We start from the raw sequence: 17,914 nt of genomic DNA, 5'->3' as shown, positions 1-17,914 counted from the left end.
CATATCTGTAATCCAAACTACTTCTGGGAGACTGAGGCAGGAACACTGCAACTTCAAGGCCAGTCTGGCAATTTAGTAAGACTATCTCAAAAAAAAAAAAAAAAGGGCTGGGGAGGCTGGGGTTGTGGCTTAGTGGTAGAGCAATTGCCTCACATGTTCGAGGCTCTGGGTTCCATCCTTAGCTCCACATAAAAATAACTAAATAAAGTACTGTGTCCATCTACAACTAGAATTTTTGTTTTTTAAAGGGCTGGGGATGTAATTCAGTGGTAATGAACATTAGTAGCTAATGAATGATGATTAGAGAATTCATGTTCAAGAAATCTCTAGACTGTGGTGATATGCCCAGTGGCTATGTTTTATATTATTTTTTTAAAAGTGGAGGTAATACCCCAACTTTGATAAGAATATTAGAAAAACATAATTTAAGGGCTGGGGGTATATGGTTCAGTGGTTGAACGCTTGCGCAAGGCTCCAGGTTCAATCCCTAGTACTACTGGGGATTGAAAAATAAATAAATAAAATAATAATGAAAAAGCCCATAATTTGGACTGAGTAAACACTGGACCCTTCTTCCCTCAAAATATGGCTTAAGGATAAAGCCTTGAGCTTGACTGAATAATAATGTTTAATTCACTTGAGGGTCTGGGACTTCCAGTTGGCTACAAAAATTAAGATCTTGGATGGGAGTATAGCTCATTGGCAGAGATTGGCAGAGTGCTTGCTTAATTCCCCCACAATAACTTTTTTTTTAATAGTCCTCATAATGTCAATTCATAAATATTAAGAGCATGCTAGGTTCTAGGTACATCTTTAGGAGATCCATAAGGATAGTTGAGCCTTAGTCATGTGGGTTGTAAATAAAGTAGTTCTGTGTTCTGCCTAAGTGGAACCATGTAACCGTTTCCTTATTTATTTATTTATTTTGGTACTTGGGATTGAACCCAGGGGCACTCAACAACTGAGCCACATCCCCAGCCCTATTTTTGTATTTTATTTAGAGAGAGGGTCTCACTGAGTTGCTTAGCGCCTTGTCCTGCCAATGCTGAGGCTGGTTTTGAACCTCACTATCCTCCTGCCTCAGCCTCCTGAGCCACTGGAATTGTAGGCATGCAACATTGCGCCCAGCTTCATGGACTTCATGGAACTATTTCTAAGTACTGTGAATTTTTCTTCTTTTTTTTTTTTTTTTCCTTTTCTTTTTTTGGTGTGGGGGAGTACTGGAGCTTGAACCCAGGTGTGCTTTACCACTGAGTTAAATCCCTAGCCCTTTTTATTTTAAGACAGGTCTGGCTTCAAACTTGCTGTGCTTCTGCCTCAGCCTCCTGAGTTGCTAGGATTATAGGTGTGCACCACCATGCCCAGCTATTGTGTGTTCTTCTGATTTTTTTTTTTTTTTCTTTTTGGTCCTGGGAATTGCACCCAGAGGCGCTTTGCCACTGAGCCATTCCTTTTTTGTATTTTTTGAGTCAGGGTCTCACCAAGTAGCTTAGAGCCTCACTTAGTTGCTGAGTCTGGTCTCAACTTTCAGTCCTCCTGTGTCAGCCTCCCAAGGTGTGTGCCACCACTCTCGGCTTTAATATAAATTTTAAAGAGGGACATTGACAAGGCAGAGGGGTAGTAGCTGGGCAGGGAGTGGGGTGGGAAGGCAAGAGAAGACTTAGGGGAAATTCAATAGATGTCTTCAAATGTTTAAAGGGCTGCCAAAAGGAAGAAGGTCCTATGTTGCTGCACAGGAAATAAACAGGGAGTTCTAGAATAACAGCTAGCATTTCTGAGTGCTTAATGTAAGGCAAGGTACTGTGCAAGACATTTTCCATGAAGTATTTACTGACCCAGTGGATGATATTACCTTACATTTTGCAGAGGAGAAAGCAGGTTTAAAAAGTAATCTGGCCAGGTACAATGGTGCACGCCTCCCAGTGGCTTGGGAGGACAGGAGGCTGAAGCAGAAAGATTGCAAGTTCAAAGCCAGCCTCAGCAACTTAGCAAGGCTCTAAGCAACTTAACAAGACCCTGTCTCAAAAATTTAAAAAGGGTGGGAATGTGGCTCAGTGGTTAAGACCCTCTTAAGCACCCTGATACCATAAATAAAATAAATAGATTAGACAGATAGATAGATAGATCAATCTGTCCAGGGTTCCACAGCTAGTAAGTAATGGGGTCAAGAATCTATTCAGTCTTAACTCCAGACTTGTTATAAAAGAGTTCTGATAGAGCCATCCAACGATGGGATAACCAATACCTGGCAGTAAATAATACAGAAGAAAATATCCTCACATCCTGTTGCTTTCCCATCTTTATGAGTGGGCTGAGACCAGAATACCACATCTGACCCTCTGTCTCCCCTAGAAAGCAATTATAGATTTCAAGTCCAGGAAGTGTAGATAATCTCTCCCCTCCCTGAAGCTCCACCCTGTAAGACACTTCCTCTAACAAATGGCCATCCCTTCCTGTTAGCCGCTTACTACTTTTCACCACCAGGTGGCACCTGGGAAGCAGAATTGTCAGTGGGTGGAGACCCACCCTGTTTGTGCTGTTACCTTCATTTTGGCTGCCAATTCGGTGGTTCCTGGTTCCCAGTTGGGACAAAAACCTTTTTGAGGATGAAGTTATGTCTTAAGTAGGAGGGTCTGATAATCTGGATGGAGTGAAGAAGGGCAGAAGTTTTGGAAAGGAGCTTCCACAGGTCACCTTGCCCATTTCTCCAGCTTTTGGAATCCCATCCCTAACAGCAAATTTCATTTTCTAGGGAGTCATCTTCTAAGGAGGTTTATTCATTTCCTAGCTGTAGTTCTGCTTCATCAATTCAAAGCACATTCCCTCCTCCAAGCTGCTTGTTTCCCTTTTCTACCTGTTCATCTCTGGGAATATGGAGAACATGGGCATCAGATAGAAAATTATTCTTTATACCGTTCAGCACACAGAGTAAAGCAGTCTAGATATTGGCAGCCCCAGGGAAGTACAGAAAGGGAAGTGAGAAAAGATTAAGGGAGGGAAGCTTTAAGTAGCTTTGATGAAACAGCCTGATGAAATCTATGCCCTGCAGAGCCAGATAAAATTTTCCAGCTGCAGATCTCGTCTCTCCCCAATAAACAACTCTAGTTCCCCTGCTGCATCAGACTAAATTACACAAGACCAAATGTGCGTCGTTAAGAGGTAATCATTTTATGGTAAAACCTTCCCTTAGTTTCCAATTAATCTAATTTCTAGGTCCCTGGACAACACTATATTTCTAAGGCAAGTAAATTGGTAACAATAGTCATCAGTGTACCTTGAACTTTTTCCTTCCTAAACCTACACAGTACTATGTAGAATATGTTAATTCTACACCTGACTATATTCCAAATCTTCTAATTCAGAAAAAATGAGAAACTGAATCCTCTCACTATCTCGATTTCTCATTTTAATGTCCTAGAAGCTCCTCAAAGTCAAGAAATTCTTGGAATTTCTTGTAGTTATTTCTGCAGTGAGTCCTCCCCCCTTCTTGGGGCCAATTTGGTCTCGATCTATAATAAAGATCTGCCGGGCGTTTGCAACTCTTGGAGATTTTCAAAAGGAAATCAAGCCTCAATTATTTACTCCTTTACTCCCCACTCCCTAGGCTGTATTATCTCAACTCTGATTCTCTAGTTTTCTCTAGTCAGCCCTTACACTGCACAGACAAGGTAGAGGACTGGGAACAGGATAGACAGGATCCGTCGTCGAACATATCCATTCCAAATAGGGTCATTTCGTTTCTTTTTATAAGGGCAGCCAGGAAAAAAAAAATTTTTTTTTGAAGGATAAAGGAATGTGTTTAGAATCGAAACTAGGAAAAGTTGAAAAGTGAACATATAAGAATCCCAGACTAAATCCTGCCCAACCGTCTGAATGGGTGGAGGGAAATATTAACTCACCCACAACCCCTCAACTTAACAAACCCATCTCCTCTCGAAAACCGAGTAATTGGCGTTGTGGCTCTGCATGACGTCATACCACAGGCGCTATATCCCACGTGGGAGGAGCACTTAGTCCCGCCCAGCTTTAAATAGTGTGCCGCTCCTTCTCCTCTTTACAGCCAATAGAATGCCGTCCTTTAGCCCCTTTCCTCCTTTTCCCGCCATCCCAGACCGCTTATCTTGACACTCTTGTCCAATCAGGGAGGTCCTGCCTCTCCGAAGCTCGCTCCCTTTCCCGCAGAAGACGGGCGGAGTTTCAACCTTTTGACTCCACCTCGGTAAATGCAGCGCGAACCAACCCAAACTGTCAGGGATAGGGGCGTGGCCTGGGTCCCCTCCCCCAACCTGGGGATCACTGCTTGCAAGGGGGGAGCTGGTCTCAACACTAGGAAATCTTTAGCCGGTGACTGCGTCGGGAGGGTCCTCCCAGAGTTGGCACCATGGAGCGGTCTCCTGGAGAGGGCCCTAGTCCCAGGTCCAACCTGGTGGACCAGCCCGCTGCTCTCTCAGAGCCCCCTGACCAGCCCCCTGCTGCTCACACTAAGCCGGACCCAGGTTCTGGGGTCCCACCTGCTGGCCCAGGCGCGGCGGGTGAGGTGCTGGCGGTGCTGACTTCCTTCGGGCGACGATTGTTGGTGCTGGTACCCGTGTACCTGGCTGGGGCAGTGGGGCTCAGCGTGGGTTTTGTACTCTTCGGCCTTGCCCTCTACCTGGGTTGGCGCCGGGTCCGCGACGAGAAAGAGAAGAGCCTTCGGGCAGCAAGGCAGCTACTGGACGACGAGGAGCGGCTCACAGCAAAAACCCTTTATATGAGTCATCGAGAGCTACCTGCCTGGGTGAGCTACCCACTTCAGTCCTTGTGCAGCACAGCCCCATCTGTTCTTGAGCTCTGCCCCTACTCCTAGAGTCAGCTCCCCAACTTGGGACAGTGAGCCCCAGATTTATACCTCTTGCCCCGCTAGCCGCTTGCCTGTTGGGACTCGCCACAGTTGGAAGGACTACCCAACTCTCCCCACCCACCCTTTCCGCACACCCGAATCGGGTCCTTTCACAGAATCAGGACTTCTTCCTCTACTCTTGGGCAATAGCCAGACAATATCTGGTCCCAAGCCAGGCCATCTTGAACGCTACTCCTGGTTGTTGGTACCCCTGACGCCCTTGCTACTCTGCCCCTGGGTATTTCGGTCCCCATTACTGCTCAGAGGTTCCCTCCCCTTTCCTTGTCTCCTCAAGACTTTTTATTTGGTTTTCCCCTTTTCCTGGTCTTATCCCCAGCCCTCAGAGCATTGCTTAAGTGATCCCCAAAACCTGGACTGACCCTCTGCGGTTGCCTTTCAGCCTCTAGCAGCCCGGCTGCAGTGTAGCCGAGAGGGCTGCTGGGTCAAGGGAGCGGGTGCTGGGAAGAGGACAGTGTGCTGCTGCAATTCCCGCTGCCCCCACTGCACTGGCTCCTGTCTGGCCCCACCCTTTTCCGGATTGTCGTTGTGCTTGTTCTCTTGTTCGGTTGACCCAAACCCTTATTTCTGCTCTCCTCTCCAGTGCTGAGGCAGATGCCTTCTCTCTGGCCTTGCAGAGGCAAGGCGGTTTACCCGCCCCTCCTAGCCTCCCTTCCTGCTCCTCCCAGCAGAGGTACAGTCTAGTGGGAGATGGCAGAAGAGAGGAATCAAGTTGAAACTACGCACATATAGGCACATTTCCAGGCTGGACTGGAGAGGAGAAAGGAGGAGAAATGGTCCTAGGGACTTGTAGCCTAGGCAGCAACTGTCTGTTCCAGCTACTCCTCATCCCATACATCCATTCATAGCACAGGTGCCCTTTCCCATGAAAGGAGTCACCCAGGAAGACAGAAAAACAAAGAGGATATGCTTGAGGAAAGGGCTGAAGAAAACGTATATATGGGGCTGGGGATGTGGCTCAAGTGGTAGCACGCTCGCCTGGCATGCGTGCGGCCCTGGTTCGATCCTCAGCACCACATACAAACAAAGATGTTGTGTCTGCCGAAAACTAAAAAATAAAAAACAAAAATATTAAAAAAAAAAAAAAAAAGAAAAGAAAACGTATATATGGGTATATGGGTATGGTGGGATTTGCTAGGCCACAGCATCCCTTTTCCAAGACAATGAAGGAAAGCTGAGTGAGGTAGCTCACACCTGTAATCCCAGCTACTGAGGAGCCTGAGGTCTGAGGCAGGAGGATTGAAGGTTCCACACCAGCTTCAGCAATTTAAGTGCTGACTCAAAAAAAGAAGGAGAAAAAAAAAAAGCCAAAACAGTGTGTGTGTTGGGGGAGAGGTTGCACAGGGAGGGAAGGCAGATACCATTGTCCTCCTATCCTGCAGACAAAGAAGAACTGCAAACAAATGCTTTAGAGAGGTAAGAGTGACAGACAGACACACACACACACACATACACAGCCTGAACAGATCTTCTAGCCCCTCTCTCATTAAGGATTTGCTTTCTTTTTCACCTGCTTGGGATGGAGGTCCCAGTCTAGTCCAAAGGAAGAAGGGAAGGCTGAACAAAGGAATCAGGATTTTGTCAATCCCAGGATTCCCTCAGCTCTGATTTGATAGGACCTCTCCCTCCAGAAGCAATGTGCCCTTCTCCACTCCTCCTCTGACCCAACAGCTGTCATTTCACATCATTGAGCTATCCACAAAGCATCTTTACATGGCCCATGCCCTTCTGGCTCCCCTTATTTGAGAGCTTCAGATCCCCCAAATTCTGAGAAATGAAACCTTAGGACACTCCCACCCCTGCCAGTTCTGGGTGTGAGGCGTCCCAGTTGTATGGACATGTTCCCTCTTCTTGTGGGCATTCCACAAACTTCTTAGGAAACATAGATGGAAGATGTGTTTGACACTGTCATTGCCTTCCCTACCTGCAGGTCAGCTTCCCAGATGTGGAAAAGGCTGAATGGCTAAACAAGGTGAGGACTATCCTGATATTTATTTCCAATGAAGGGACAATGGGTATTTGTTCCTTTGGCCAGGCCTTGCCACACTTTAATTCTAGCCTGAGTCTAGTCCCCAGTACTTCCCATGGGTAGGATTCTGGAGGAACTTGTCTTTAGAGGGTAAATGGGCCTCTCCTCTGACCATCTCCCTTTCCTCCCAGATTGTTGCACAGGTTTGGCCCTTCCTGGGCCAGTATATGGAAAAACTTCTGGCTGAAACTGTGGCCCCAGCTGTTCGGGGATCTAACCCTCATCTGCAAACTTTTACATTTACACGAGTGGAACTGGGTGAAAAGGTATATGTAGGAGGAGATGGGACAGGGAGGATGAAGGGGAGCAGGCTGGAGAAGGCTGAGGTGAGGTGCTTCTGCCTCTCTTGAGATTTCCTCTCTCTCTAGCCATTGCGCATCATAGGAGTCAAAGTTCACCCTAGTCAGAGAAAAGACCAGATCTTGCTGGACTTGAACATTAGGTAATGCCATTCATCACTCTTCCTGCAGTGGGTCCTGGTCACTCCTGGCTGCTTCACACACCCCCTACCCCACTTCAGCCTAGTGTTAACCTTCTTTCTTTTCTTCACCAACCCTCAGCTATGTAGGTGATGTGCAGATTGATGTGGAAGTAAAAAAATATTTCTGCAAAGCAGGAATAAAAGGCATGCAGGTAGGACAGATGTCAGGAGCCCTCATACTAGAATTGGGAGGGAAATTAATGGGATATGAGGAAGTGGGAGGTTGGAAAAACCAAGGTTGGGGAAGTCTGCATGCCTTTTCTGAGGGAAAGCTTTGGTCTTCTTGCCTTAGCTACATGGCATCTTGCGGGTGATTCTTGAGCCACTCGTGGGGGACCTTCCTATTGTGGGAGCTGTGTCAATGTTCTTTATTCGACGCCCGGTAAGGGAAAACATTGAGGGGGGAGGTGGAGAAGCAGGATTTGGAGGGTGAGAAGGCAATTGACAAAAAGCGGAGAGGCCTAGTGATTATTGGTTGGGTGTGACTGTGACCCATAGGTGCTAGCCTGACCCCCTGCCCTTTCCTTCCAGACCCTGGACATCAACTGGACAGGGATGACTAACCTGCTGGATATCCCAGGACTTAGGTATTATGGGTTTACTGAGCACCTGCTAAGTATCCTAGCCCTGGGTTGAGGGTTTAAGGACTATAAAACAGTAAAAGATATAGCTTGTCCCCTGTAGTTGGGGAGATAAGAAAAATATTCCTGAAAGTTTAATACTGTGGTTTTTCTTCTATGGGAAGAGCATGCATTTTGGTAGGGAATAAAGAGGGTTGAAGACTGCTCAAGCAGGGCAAAAAAGAGAAAAGCTGGGATGGTGATGAAGAAGATATAGAGCAGTAGGTGAGAAATTTGGATATAAGAGTAGCAAAAGGATTTTCAAGAAAAGACTTCCTTATAACTTTAGGTCTCTCTTTGCAGTAAAAAATTTGGATTTGAGGGAAAAATGGAAGGTGGGGCTATATTTCTTTTCCACTCCCCTATTTAGCTCACTCTCTGACACCATGATCATGGATTCCATTGCTGCCTTCCTTGTATTGCCCAACCGACTATTGGTGCCTCTTGTACCTGACCTTCAAGATGTGGCCCAGTTGCGTTCCCCTCTGCCCAGGGTATGGCCTCTCCCCATTCAGATAGATCCTTCTTTTAAAAAAAAACCTGTGCTGGGTTCTTAAGTTTCTCACCAACTGATTCCTAACCCCAGGGCATTATTCGTATTCATCTGCTGGCTGCTCAAGGGCTGAGTTCCAAGGACAAATATGTGAAGGGCCTAATTGAAGGCAAGTCAGATCCCTATGCACTTGTGCGTGTGGGCACCCAGACATTCTGCAGTCGTGTCATCGATGAGGAACTCAACCCTAAGTGGGGAGAGACATATGAGGTAGGAAGCCAAGGGCGAGGAGGCCTGTGCGAAATGGGAAGGCCCTGAGAGGTTGTGGGAGAAGATGCTGATTGTATTATCCTCACAGTTGCAGCCCATGAGACCTTTATCCATCTGTGCTTCCAGGTGATAGTACATGAGGTCCCAGGGCAGGAAATTGAGGTGGAGGTGTTTGACAAGGATCCAGATAAAGATGACTTTCTGGGCAGGTAAGTCTCTGCTTATGTTAAGATTCTGAGACCCCAGAGGTAATTATAGTCATTTTCTGGGACTGGGATTCACATTTCATTTTCCTTCCCCACCCATGGACACACACACACAAATATCTCAGAGAAGGGTGTTGGTGATCTGCCAGTTATTTCTGGGTGGGTGAGTGAAGGGTCATTGACATGCTACAAATTACAACACTCCCCTTTTCTCCCTCTCCATACCTTTTCTTCTCCCTGCCTCCCAGAATGAAGCTGGATGTAGGAAAGGTATTACAGGCTGGAGTACTGGATGATGTAAGTTGAGGAAAGAGAAAAATGGGAGAGATCGAACCCTTTGGCAGACACTAGCTGCTTCAATGGTGGGAAAGTGGTTGGGTAGGTATCTGACCTCCACTACACCTCACTTTCTTCTACTTCTCCCTTCAGTGGTTCCCTCTACAAGGTGGGCAAGGCCAAGTTCACCTGAGGCTAGAATGGCTGTCACTTTTGCCAGATGCAGAAAAACTGGAGCAGGTAAGCCATACGGGGAAAAAGGAAGCCAGCAGGGAAGAGATATTGAAAGTAGGATTAAGAGAAACAGGGTCTGACTTTTACTTCCTGTTTCCTAGGTTCTACAGTGGAATCGGGGAGTCTCGTCTCGACCAGATCCCCCATCAGCTGCCATCCTAGTTGTCTACCTGGATCGGGCCCAAGATCTTCCTGTGAGTTTGCTTCTAGTGTGGATGAATGGGGAGCCTTGGCTGCAGCATTCCCATACTCTTTTGCTGAGGACTCAAATGTCCTTGACTTCCTTGCTGTAGAAGCAGGGACATGTAATGCAGGGGTTCCACAAAGGTCCACCTCAGGGAAGAGTTTTGGTGTTATCCTACCTTCCTTCACCAAAATCCAAACTCCCAAGATGCTGACCTTTCAATTCTACCCCCACAGCTGAAGAAGATGAACAAGGAACCCAACCCCATGGTACAACTGTCAATTCAGGATGTGACTCATGAGAGCAAGGTAAAAGTCAGGACATGTGGGGGTGTGACATGGGAGGGGGCCTGTTCTTGAGATGAAGGCTTCCCTTCAGAAAGCCTGCAGGTACTTTATGGAGAAATGGGAATGGGGCTGTCATTCATACCATCCTCCCCATCTCCAGACTGTCTATAGCACCAACAGCCCAGTATGGGAGGAAGCTTTCCGGTTCTTCCTGCAAGACCCTCGAAACCAGGAGCTCGATGTTCAGGTGAGATAATCACTATTCACCTTATTCTTTTTTCCCAAATCTATGCTATTGCTTCTCTCCTTTGATCCCTATTTACTTTCTTTCTTTTCTTTTTTGTGTGTGGTGTGGTGCTTAGTATGGAACCCAAGGACCGTTTGTTTGCTAGGCAAGTACTCTACTACTGAGCTACACCCCCCAGTCCCAGAATCAGTTTTTATAATTGACAGTTGTATACTTAAGATGAGTGATTTTTGCCAGATGTGATGGCAGAATGTAATATATTCCCAGCTGCTGGGAGGCTAAGGCAGGGGGATCACAGATTTAAGTCTAGCTTGGGAAATTTAGTGAGACCCCCTTTTTTATTTAAGTATGGTGGCTTGAACCCAGAGGTGCTTTACCACTGAGCTATATCCCAGTCCTTTTTATTTATTTTTGAGACAGGGTCTTACTAAGTTGCCAAGCCTGGCCTCAAATTTGCAATCCTCGGGCTGGGGCTATAACTCAGTGGTAGATTGCTTGCCTTGCATGTGTGAGGCACTGGGTTTGAACTTCAGCACCACATACAAATGAATGAATGAATGAATGAATGAATGAATGAATGAATTCCATCTACAACTAAAAAAAAAAACATGCAATCCTCCTGACTCAGCTTCCCAAATGCTGGGATTAGGATGTGAGGGCCATCTGGCTGCGACATCTGTCACCCCATTGATCGCCAGGGTTGATTCAGCTGATCTGGCTGGCTAGGCAGGTGTCCCCTTCCTCCCTCACTGCTCCATGTACGTCCTCTCGAAGCTGCGCGCTCAGTCGAAGAGGACGACCTTCCCCGATAGAGGAGGATCGTTCTTCGGTCAAGGGTATACGAGTAGCTGCGCTCCCCTGCTAGAACCTCCAAACAAGCTCTCAAGGTCCAAATGCTGGGATTACAGATGTGTGCCACTGGGCGACATTGTCTTGAAATAAATAATATAGAGGGCTGCAGATGTAGTTCAGTGGTAGAGTCAGTGGTTGATAGAGCACCCAACCCATAGATTCAATCCCCAGTATTGCCAAGAACAAGAAGAAGCATTATATGAATGATGTATATGATGTAGCTCAGTCGTAAAGTGCTCCCTAGCATGCACAAGGCCCTGGGTTCTATCTCCACTATTAGAGAAAAAAGAAGAAAGAAAAACAGAAAAGCATGAAACAGTGTCTACCTTTATAGCACTTACTGGCCAGTGTTTTAGTTTGGGTTTTGGTTTTATACTAGGAATTAAACCCAGGGGGTCTTAACCACTGAGCCAAATCCCAGCCCCTTTTGTATTTTATTTAGAGACAGGGTCTCACTGACTTGCTTAGGGCCTTGTTAAGTTGCTGAGACTGTCATTGAACTCGCAATCCTCCTGCCTCAGCCTCCCAAGCTGCTGGGATTACGGGTGTGTGCCACCATACCCTGCGGAAGTAGACTTTTAATTGAGCCCTGAAGTATATGTAGGATTTAAATAGGCAGGGTGGAGGAAAATGAGAATTTTCCAAGTAATGGGAACAGAATGAGCAAAGGTAAGAGGGACCCTGGCATGGCTAGAGGACTGTAAAGAGATAGCTCTGAAGGGAACAAAAGTTTGTGTTGGTAGAGGGGCTGGGGATGTGGCTCAAGTGGTAGCGTGCTCGCCTGGCATGCATGCGGCCCGGGTTCGATCCTCAGCACCACATACAAACAAAGATGTTGTGTCCGCCGATAACCAAAAAATAAATATTAAAAAAAAAAAAAGTTTGTGTTGGTAGAAAGAGGAATGAAACTGGGGCTGTGTTATGATTTCCCATGTGTCTCCCTTTACCCTAATTCCTTCACTACATTTCTTCCTCCTGTACCTGTAGGTGAAGGATGACTCCAGGGCCCTGACTTTAGGGTCACTAACTCTGCCTCTGGCTCGTCTGCTCACTGCCCCTGAACTTACCCTGGACCAGTGGTTCCAGCTCAGCAGCTCTGGCCTAAACTCCAGGCTCTACATGAAACTAGTCATGCGGGTATGGAAATGGAAGAAGTGCTGAGGATTGTGGATTCCTCAGTAGTCAGAGTAAGGAAGGGGAGCCTGCTAAGACTAAGTGAGCTGGTATATGTAGAAGCAGCTATCAGGCAATTTTTGTTGGGGTAGCACACACCTGTAATCCCAGGAACTCAAGGGACTGAGGCAGAAGGATCTCAAGTTCAAGGCCAGCCTCAGCAATTTAGCAAGACCTTGTCTCAAATGAAAAATAAAGGACTGGGGATGTGATTCAGTGGGTGAAGCTCTCCTGGGTTCATTCCCCAATAGAAAAAAAAAAAAAAAAAGTTTGTTGATTAATGTGACAGGGGGAGGTCTGGTGGGGATAGGTGTGAAAACAACCTTATAGAGATATGCCCAACCAAGTCAGGGACCTGGTTCCCCTGTCAGAGCCAGGGCTCTGTCTACCAATCCCCGCTTACCTTTGCCTGCTGATGGCTAACTGCACCTCCTTGATTTGGCAACCATACTACCCTCCCAGATCTTGTACTTGAATTCATCAGAAATCTGCTTTCCCACTGGGTCTGGTTCTTGGGACCTAGACAATGAGAGCCCCCAGACAGGCAGCAGTGTGGACGCTCCGCCTCGGCCCAGTCACACAACTCCTGACAGCCACTTTGGGACTGAAGTAAGTTAATATCTGGAAAGCACTAGGGTCTATTTGTATACCCTAAGTAAGCAATGGTTCTGAGAAATTGTGGTTCCTTTAACTGCCACTTGGTGCCCCATCTGTCCTTTTTGCAGAATGTGCTTCGGCTCCATGTATTAGAGGCCCAGGACCTGATTGCCAAAGACCGTTTCTTGGGGGGATTGGTGAAGGGCAAGTCAGACCCCTATGTCAAGCTAAAGCTGGCAGGACGAAGTTTCCGGAGCCGTGTTGTTCGGGAAGATCTCAACCCTCGCTGGAATGAGGTTTTTGAGGTCAGAATTGACTGAGCCTGGAGCTGGGGATGTGGCTCAAGCGGTAGCGCGCTCGCCTGGCATGCGTGCGGCCTGGGTTCGATCCTCAGCACCACATACAAATAAAGATGCTGTGTCCGCCGAAAACTAAAGAATAAATAATAAAATTCTCTCTCTCTCTCTCTTTCTCTCTCTCTCTCGCGAGCGCTCTCTCTCTTAAAAAAAAAGAATTGACTGAGCCTCAGCCTGCCCCATTCTCCCTGCCCCCCCAGTTCTGAGAGTAGTTCATAAACTTCTGGAGTTGCTAGCTGGGTATGGTGGCACACACCTGTAATCCCAACAGCTAAGGAGGCTGAGGCAGAACGATCTCAAGTTTGAGGCCAGCCTCCAATTTATCAAGATCCTGTCTCAAAAAAAGTTGGGAAGTAGCTTAGTAGTAAAATGTCCCTGAGTTCATTCACCCAATTTCCCCCTACTAGGTGATTGTCACATCAATTCCAGGCCAAGAGTTAGAGGTTGAAGTCTTTGACAAGGACTTGGACAAGGATGACTTTCTGGGCAGGTGAGAGGGTGGGAGTTCAAGTGGGCAGACAGGCTGGATCCCTGTAAATCATGGAGTCTGACCTCAGGGAAAGGGAGTGTTGGTTTGATCATCTGCCTCTTGTCTTCATCTTTCTTCTCCACAGATGTAAAGTGAGTCTCACCGCAGTGCTAAACAGTGGCTTCCTTGATGAGGTGGGCATGGGATTAGAACCAACAATCCTTTCTGATCTTGACCCAAGCCTTGTTCTCTTTGTTTTTATCCCCACATCCTCAAGTTTTTCACTGCCTCCTTCCACAGTGGCTGACCCTGGAGGATGTCCCATCTGGCCGTCTGCACTTGCGCCTGGAGCGTCTGACTCCCCGGCCCACTGCTGCTGAGTTAGAGGAGGTAAGGAGGAGACTGGAGGAAGAAAGGAACCCAGGAGGAGGCAGGGTGAGCTCTTCTCAGCTTCCAAGGCTTGTGTCCGACACTAGGTTATCAGTTCCCACCTCTGTCCCCTGTGTGTCCTCCTCCAGGTGCTACAGGTGAACAGTCTGATCCAGACACAGAAGAGCGCAGAGCTGGCGGCAGCCCTGCTGTCAGTCTATGTGGAGCGGGCAGAGGACTTGCCGGTGAGAGCTGTTCCCCACACCCCACAGCTCCCTGGCCCTTCTACCTCCTTCAGGTGTGAATGTTCCTCGTGAATTTGGAATAGTAAATGGCTCCTTTATTTTTGAGGGTGGTGCTAGGGTGGGATGATTATCCAAGGTTGTGACAGTAATGGCTGTCAAGTGAAAATGGAGACATGGCCACTGGCTGTGGCTATAATTTGTGAGGTAAGGAGCTGCTTAACTAAGTCCAAATTTAAGACTAACACAATATTTTCTTTCCAGCTCCGAAAAGGCACCAAACCTCCTAGTACTTATGCTATTCTTACCGTGGGAGAGACTGCCCATAAAACCAAGGTATTGGGAACTGTTGCAGGGTTAAGAGATAGAGGGAAAAGAAGAGAGGAGGAAGTATCAACCACTGATCTTAACACTTCCTCCCCACCAGACTGTTTCCCAAACCTCAGCCCCTGTGTGGGATGAGAATGCCTCCTTTCTCATCAGGAAGCCACACACTGAGAGCCTGGAGTTGCAGGTACTATAAATTTATTCTACAAATACTTATCAGGTTCTCTAATTAACCTAACTTAATGCTAGCAGAGGTAGAGAAGAGGTATAAATGAGCTCTCAACTCCTCATCTTTCATAGTAGGGAATCACTACATAAAGTTGATAAATCATGAAAAAGATACAGGCATATTAGAATTTAAAAAAAAATTTTGTAGTTGTAGATGGACAGAATGCCTTTATTTTATTTGTTTATTTTATGTGGTGCTAAGGATTGAACCCAGTGCCTCACATATGCCAGGCAAGTGCACTACTGCTGAGCCCCAGCCCCAGCCTGGCATATTAGAATTATACTAGAAAAAAACAAAACAAAAAATAAATTATATTTATTTATTTGCTTGGGATTGAACCCAGGACCTTGTACATTCTAAGCATGTGTAACTGAGCTACAATCTAGCCCAACAGGAGGGTTTTAAAAGTTGTACATATGGAATATGGAAATGAGAGCAGGGTGAACAGGGAACATTTCATTTTTGCCACTCTTCACTCTTCAGGTAAAAATTTTACTATTGGTAAAATATGTGAAGATTTAGGAAATAGATAGTATACTCTACTTTGGATAAGAGAGGAATGAAAGAGGGACCAGCAATTGTTATCATGGCTTCCTTGCCCTTCACAAAGCTTCTCTTACCAAAACTACCAAAGTGTCCAAGTGTTTAGACTTTGAACATCAGATAAAATAATGTATTGATGATGCATTTGCCTCTGAACACAGCCCTGTTGCTCCACAGGTTCGAGGCGAAGGGACTGGTGCCTTGGGCTCCTTATTCCTGCCCCTCTCTGACCTCCTCGAGGCAGATGGGCTCTGCTTGGACCGTTGGTTTGCACTTACCAATGGTCAGGGGCAGGTGCTACTGAGAGCACAGCTAGGGGTAAGTGCCAGGAGATGGTGGGTGGGCCTAGAGGGAGAGGAGAAGGCCTTTCTGGCTGAAGGACACCAAGAGGGTGGGAACAGAGGGCAGTATCCTTACCGCACGAGAGTTGGGAGAACTATGCCCAGCTTACAGCTTTCTTACTCCCAGATCCTGGCGTCCCAGCACTCAGGAGTGGAAGCTCATAGCCACAGCTCCAGCCACAGCTCCTCCTCGCTGAGTGAAGCAGCAGAGCTTGGTGGGGGACCCCCTCACATCACCTCCTCAGCTCCAGAGCTCCGGCAGCGCCTAACACGTGGTGACAGGTGAAGGGCTGAAACAGAAGACTGGAGACCAGTAGGAGTATAGAGGGTGAGTTTAAGCCTCCCCAGGTGTTACCTTCTCCCAGACCTATTTCCATTTCTTCACAGTCCCCTCGAGGCTCCTTCTGGGCCTCTGGGCCAGGTGAAGTTGACAGTATGGTACTACAGTGAAGAACGGAAGCTGGTCAGCATTATTCACAGCTGCCGGTGAGACCCCTGCATCATGTCCCCCAGCTTCCCTGCATGCCTTTCCTTCGATCACTTCATCACCTACAGCCTCCTGTTGCAGGGCCCTTCGACAAAATGGACGGGATTCCCCTGACCCCTATGTGTCACTGTTGCTACTGCCAGACAAGAATCGAGGTACCAAGAGGAAGACCTCGCAGAAGAAGAAGACCCTCAATCCTGAATTCAACGAACGGTCAGTGAGTGGGCATTCAGATAGAGAGGTGAAAGGCTTGGGAGGCACCCTGGCCCTAACACCCACCCCTCCCCAGGTTTGAGTGGGAACTGCCCCTAGATGAGGCCCTCAGGCGAAAGCTGGATGTCTCGGTGAAGTCTAACTCCTCCTTCATGTCAAGAGAGCGTGAGCTTCTGGGGAAGGTAAGAGGGCAGAGATGGCCAGGGAAAGGAGTGCTGCTGGGACCAAGGCTGTTAGGCACTAATAATGGGGGAGTATCCCAGGTGAAACTTTGGAGGTGACTCCATCACCTCTGCAGTTATTTGGGACCAGTAGTGTGTAATGATGATGGGACACAGTCTTTGAACACATCAAAATAACATCTTATCCCCTACCATCCTCCAACCCAGGTGCAGCTGGACCTGGCTGAGATAGACCTTTCCCAGGGTGCAGCCCAGTGGTAAGTGTCTGCATGGGTGGGGCTGGGGCTGAATATTTAGGTAGAAGAAATCCCAATCTCAGGAAAGAGAAAAAGGATATAATCTGAACTGAGAACCATTGATTCTGACATTAGGAATCCTAGGATTATGTCTCATTTTTAAAAGGACATAAGGATCATCATTCTGTTTGAGCCCTTTCCTTATCTCTCCAGGTATGATCTGATGGATGACAAAGACAAGGGCAGCTCCTAGGAGCTGGTGGTGACCAGCCCAACTTGGCTGCCTTCTTGCCTTGCCTCTTACAGCATCCCCGCCTCCAATATGATGAGCCTAAAGCCAGGGCCCCAGGGCTGAGCCTGTACTCTTCAGCCCTTTTTGCCTTTCAGGCCCATACTAGGGCCTTTGCCTGACCAAAGAGAAGGACCATATGTTACCCTTTACTGCATGGCCTTTATCCCTTGGGTTCCTGGGGCAGGGACCTGAGCTGACTATTTCCTGCTCTTTCTGCATATTGTTCTCCCTTCCTCCCAACTCCTCAGGGCCTTCTGTACCTGTGCCTGGCCACTGGCAGCACTAGCAGTGGCATTAGCTTATGCCAAATACAGCTTTTGGAAAGATCTTTCTTCTTTAGCTGGTTGGTCACCTTCTTTGCTATCATGACAAGGATAGACATGTGTGGGAAGGTAGATAGGCTAAACTCTCAAGCTGTGAGCCTTTTGGACTACTGCATGTAGCAGATGTCCAGCAACCTGGGCTCTGTGTCCAGTTCTGTCCTCTCCTTCATCAAGCCTGCCCTACAAATACACCTGCTATAATTCCTAGCACCAGCCTCCAGATTCATTGTCAATCCAGAACATGTGGATTCTACTCAAGCCACCAAGTAGCAAGATACCAGTCTTGGAGCCCCAAGCTGGTGATATGCAGATGGTCTTAAAGGATTCGGGACAGCAGGGCCAATTTTTTGTTCAAGTGCCTAGGTTATAAACTCATTGACTAGAACTGAACCTGATACTCTTAGTTCTGCACCAACTCTGTCAATCTACTATCTTATATTAAACATAATACTCAAACCA

At 47.2% G+C, this 17,914-nt stretch overlaps 2 protein-coding genes and 1 long non-coding RNA gene across 3 annotated transcripts in view; 2 read left to right on the top strand and 1 right to left on the bottom strand.

Moving 5' to 3' along the window:
- The window catches only part of LOC107140188 (proliferation-associated protein 2G4), a 49,833-nt gene extending 38,734 nt beyond the window's left edge, over positions 1-11,099 (top strand). Inside the window, exon 30 of the mRNA XM_015483237.2 lies at positions 11,019-11,099. The gene's annotated coding sequence lies outside the window, so the exon portion shown is untranslated. The remainder of the gene's footprint in view (positions 1-11,018) is intronic.
- LOC125618043 overlaps positions 1-11,113 on the bottom strand; it is a 25,618-nt gene extending 14,505 nt beyond the window's left edge. Inside the window, exon 1 of the long non-coding RNA XR_007349252.1 lies at positions 10,987-11,113. This is a non-coding gene — a long non-coding RNA (uncharacterized LOC125618043). The remainder of the gene's footprint in view (positions 1-10,986) is intronic.
- Positions 4,191-17,914, top strand: Esyt1 (extended synaptotagmin 1). The gene is made up of 31 exons (XM_015483234.2): positions 4,191-4,777; positions 6,828-6,869; positions 7,058-7,192; positions 7,295-7,368; positions 7,487-7,559; positions 7,700-7,789; positions 7,939-7,994; positions 8,398-8,521; positions 8,614-8,790; positions 8,917-8,999; positions 9,245-9,293; positions 9,426-9,512; positions 9,608-9,700; positions 9,927-9,998; positions 10,138-10,224; positions 12,064-12,213; positions 12,712-12,858; positions 12,975-13,151; positions 13,610-13,692; positions 13,817-13,865; positions 13,972-14,061; positions 14,190-14,285; positions 14,547-14,618; positions 14,710-14,796; positions 15,559-15,699; positions 15,850-16,004; positions 16,110-16,208; positions 16,291-16,422; positions 16,499-16,604; positions 16,812-16,861; positions 17,054-17,914. The coding sequence occupies exons 1-31, from the start codon at positions 4,382-4,384 to the stop codon at positions 17,091-17,093; spliced, it is 3,312 nt and encodes a 1,103-aa protein (XP_015338720.1). The 5' UTR covers positions 4,191-4,381; the 3' UTR covers positions 17,094-17,914.

Source organism: Marmota marmota, unplaced genomic scaffold (assembly GCF_001458135.2).
Source record: "Marmota marmota marmota unplaced genomic scaffold, marMar, whole genome shotgun sequence".
Classification (NCBI taxonomy): domain Eukaryota; kingdom Metazoa; phylum Chordata; class Mammalia; order Rodentia; family Sciuridae; genus Marmota; species Marmota marmota.
Note: the sequence above shows the minus strand (reverse complement) of the source record. Positions and strands in the feature narration are given on the sequence as shown.

What these genes read in the sequence shown, in the direction of transcription:
- Esyt1 (XM_015483234.2), top strand. Translation starts at nt 4,382, where the DNA reads ATGGAGCGGTCTCCTGGAGAGGGCCCTAGTCCCAGGTCCAACCTGGTG. An exon ending in CAGGAATAAAAGGCATGCAG is followed by an intron (nt 7,560 to 7,699) that starts GTAGGACAGATG and finishes TTCTTGCCTTAG; the next exon opens with CTACATGGCATCTTGCGGGT. An exon ending in AATCCTGAATTCAACGAACG is followed by an intron (nt 16,423 to 16,498) that starts GTCAGTGAGTGG and finishes ACCCCTCCCCAG; the next exon opens with GTTTGAGTGGGAACTGCCCC.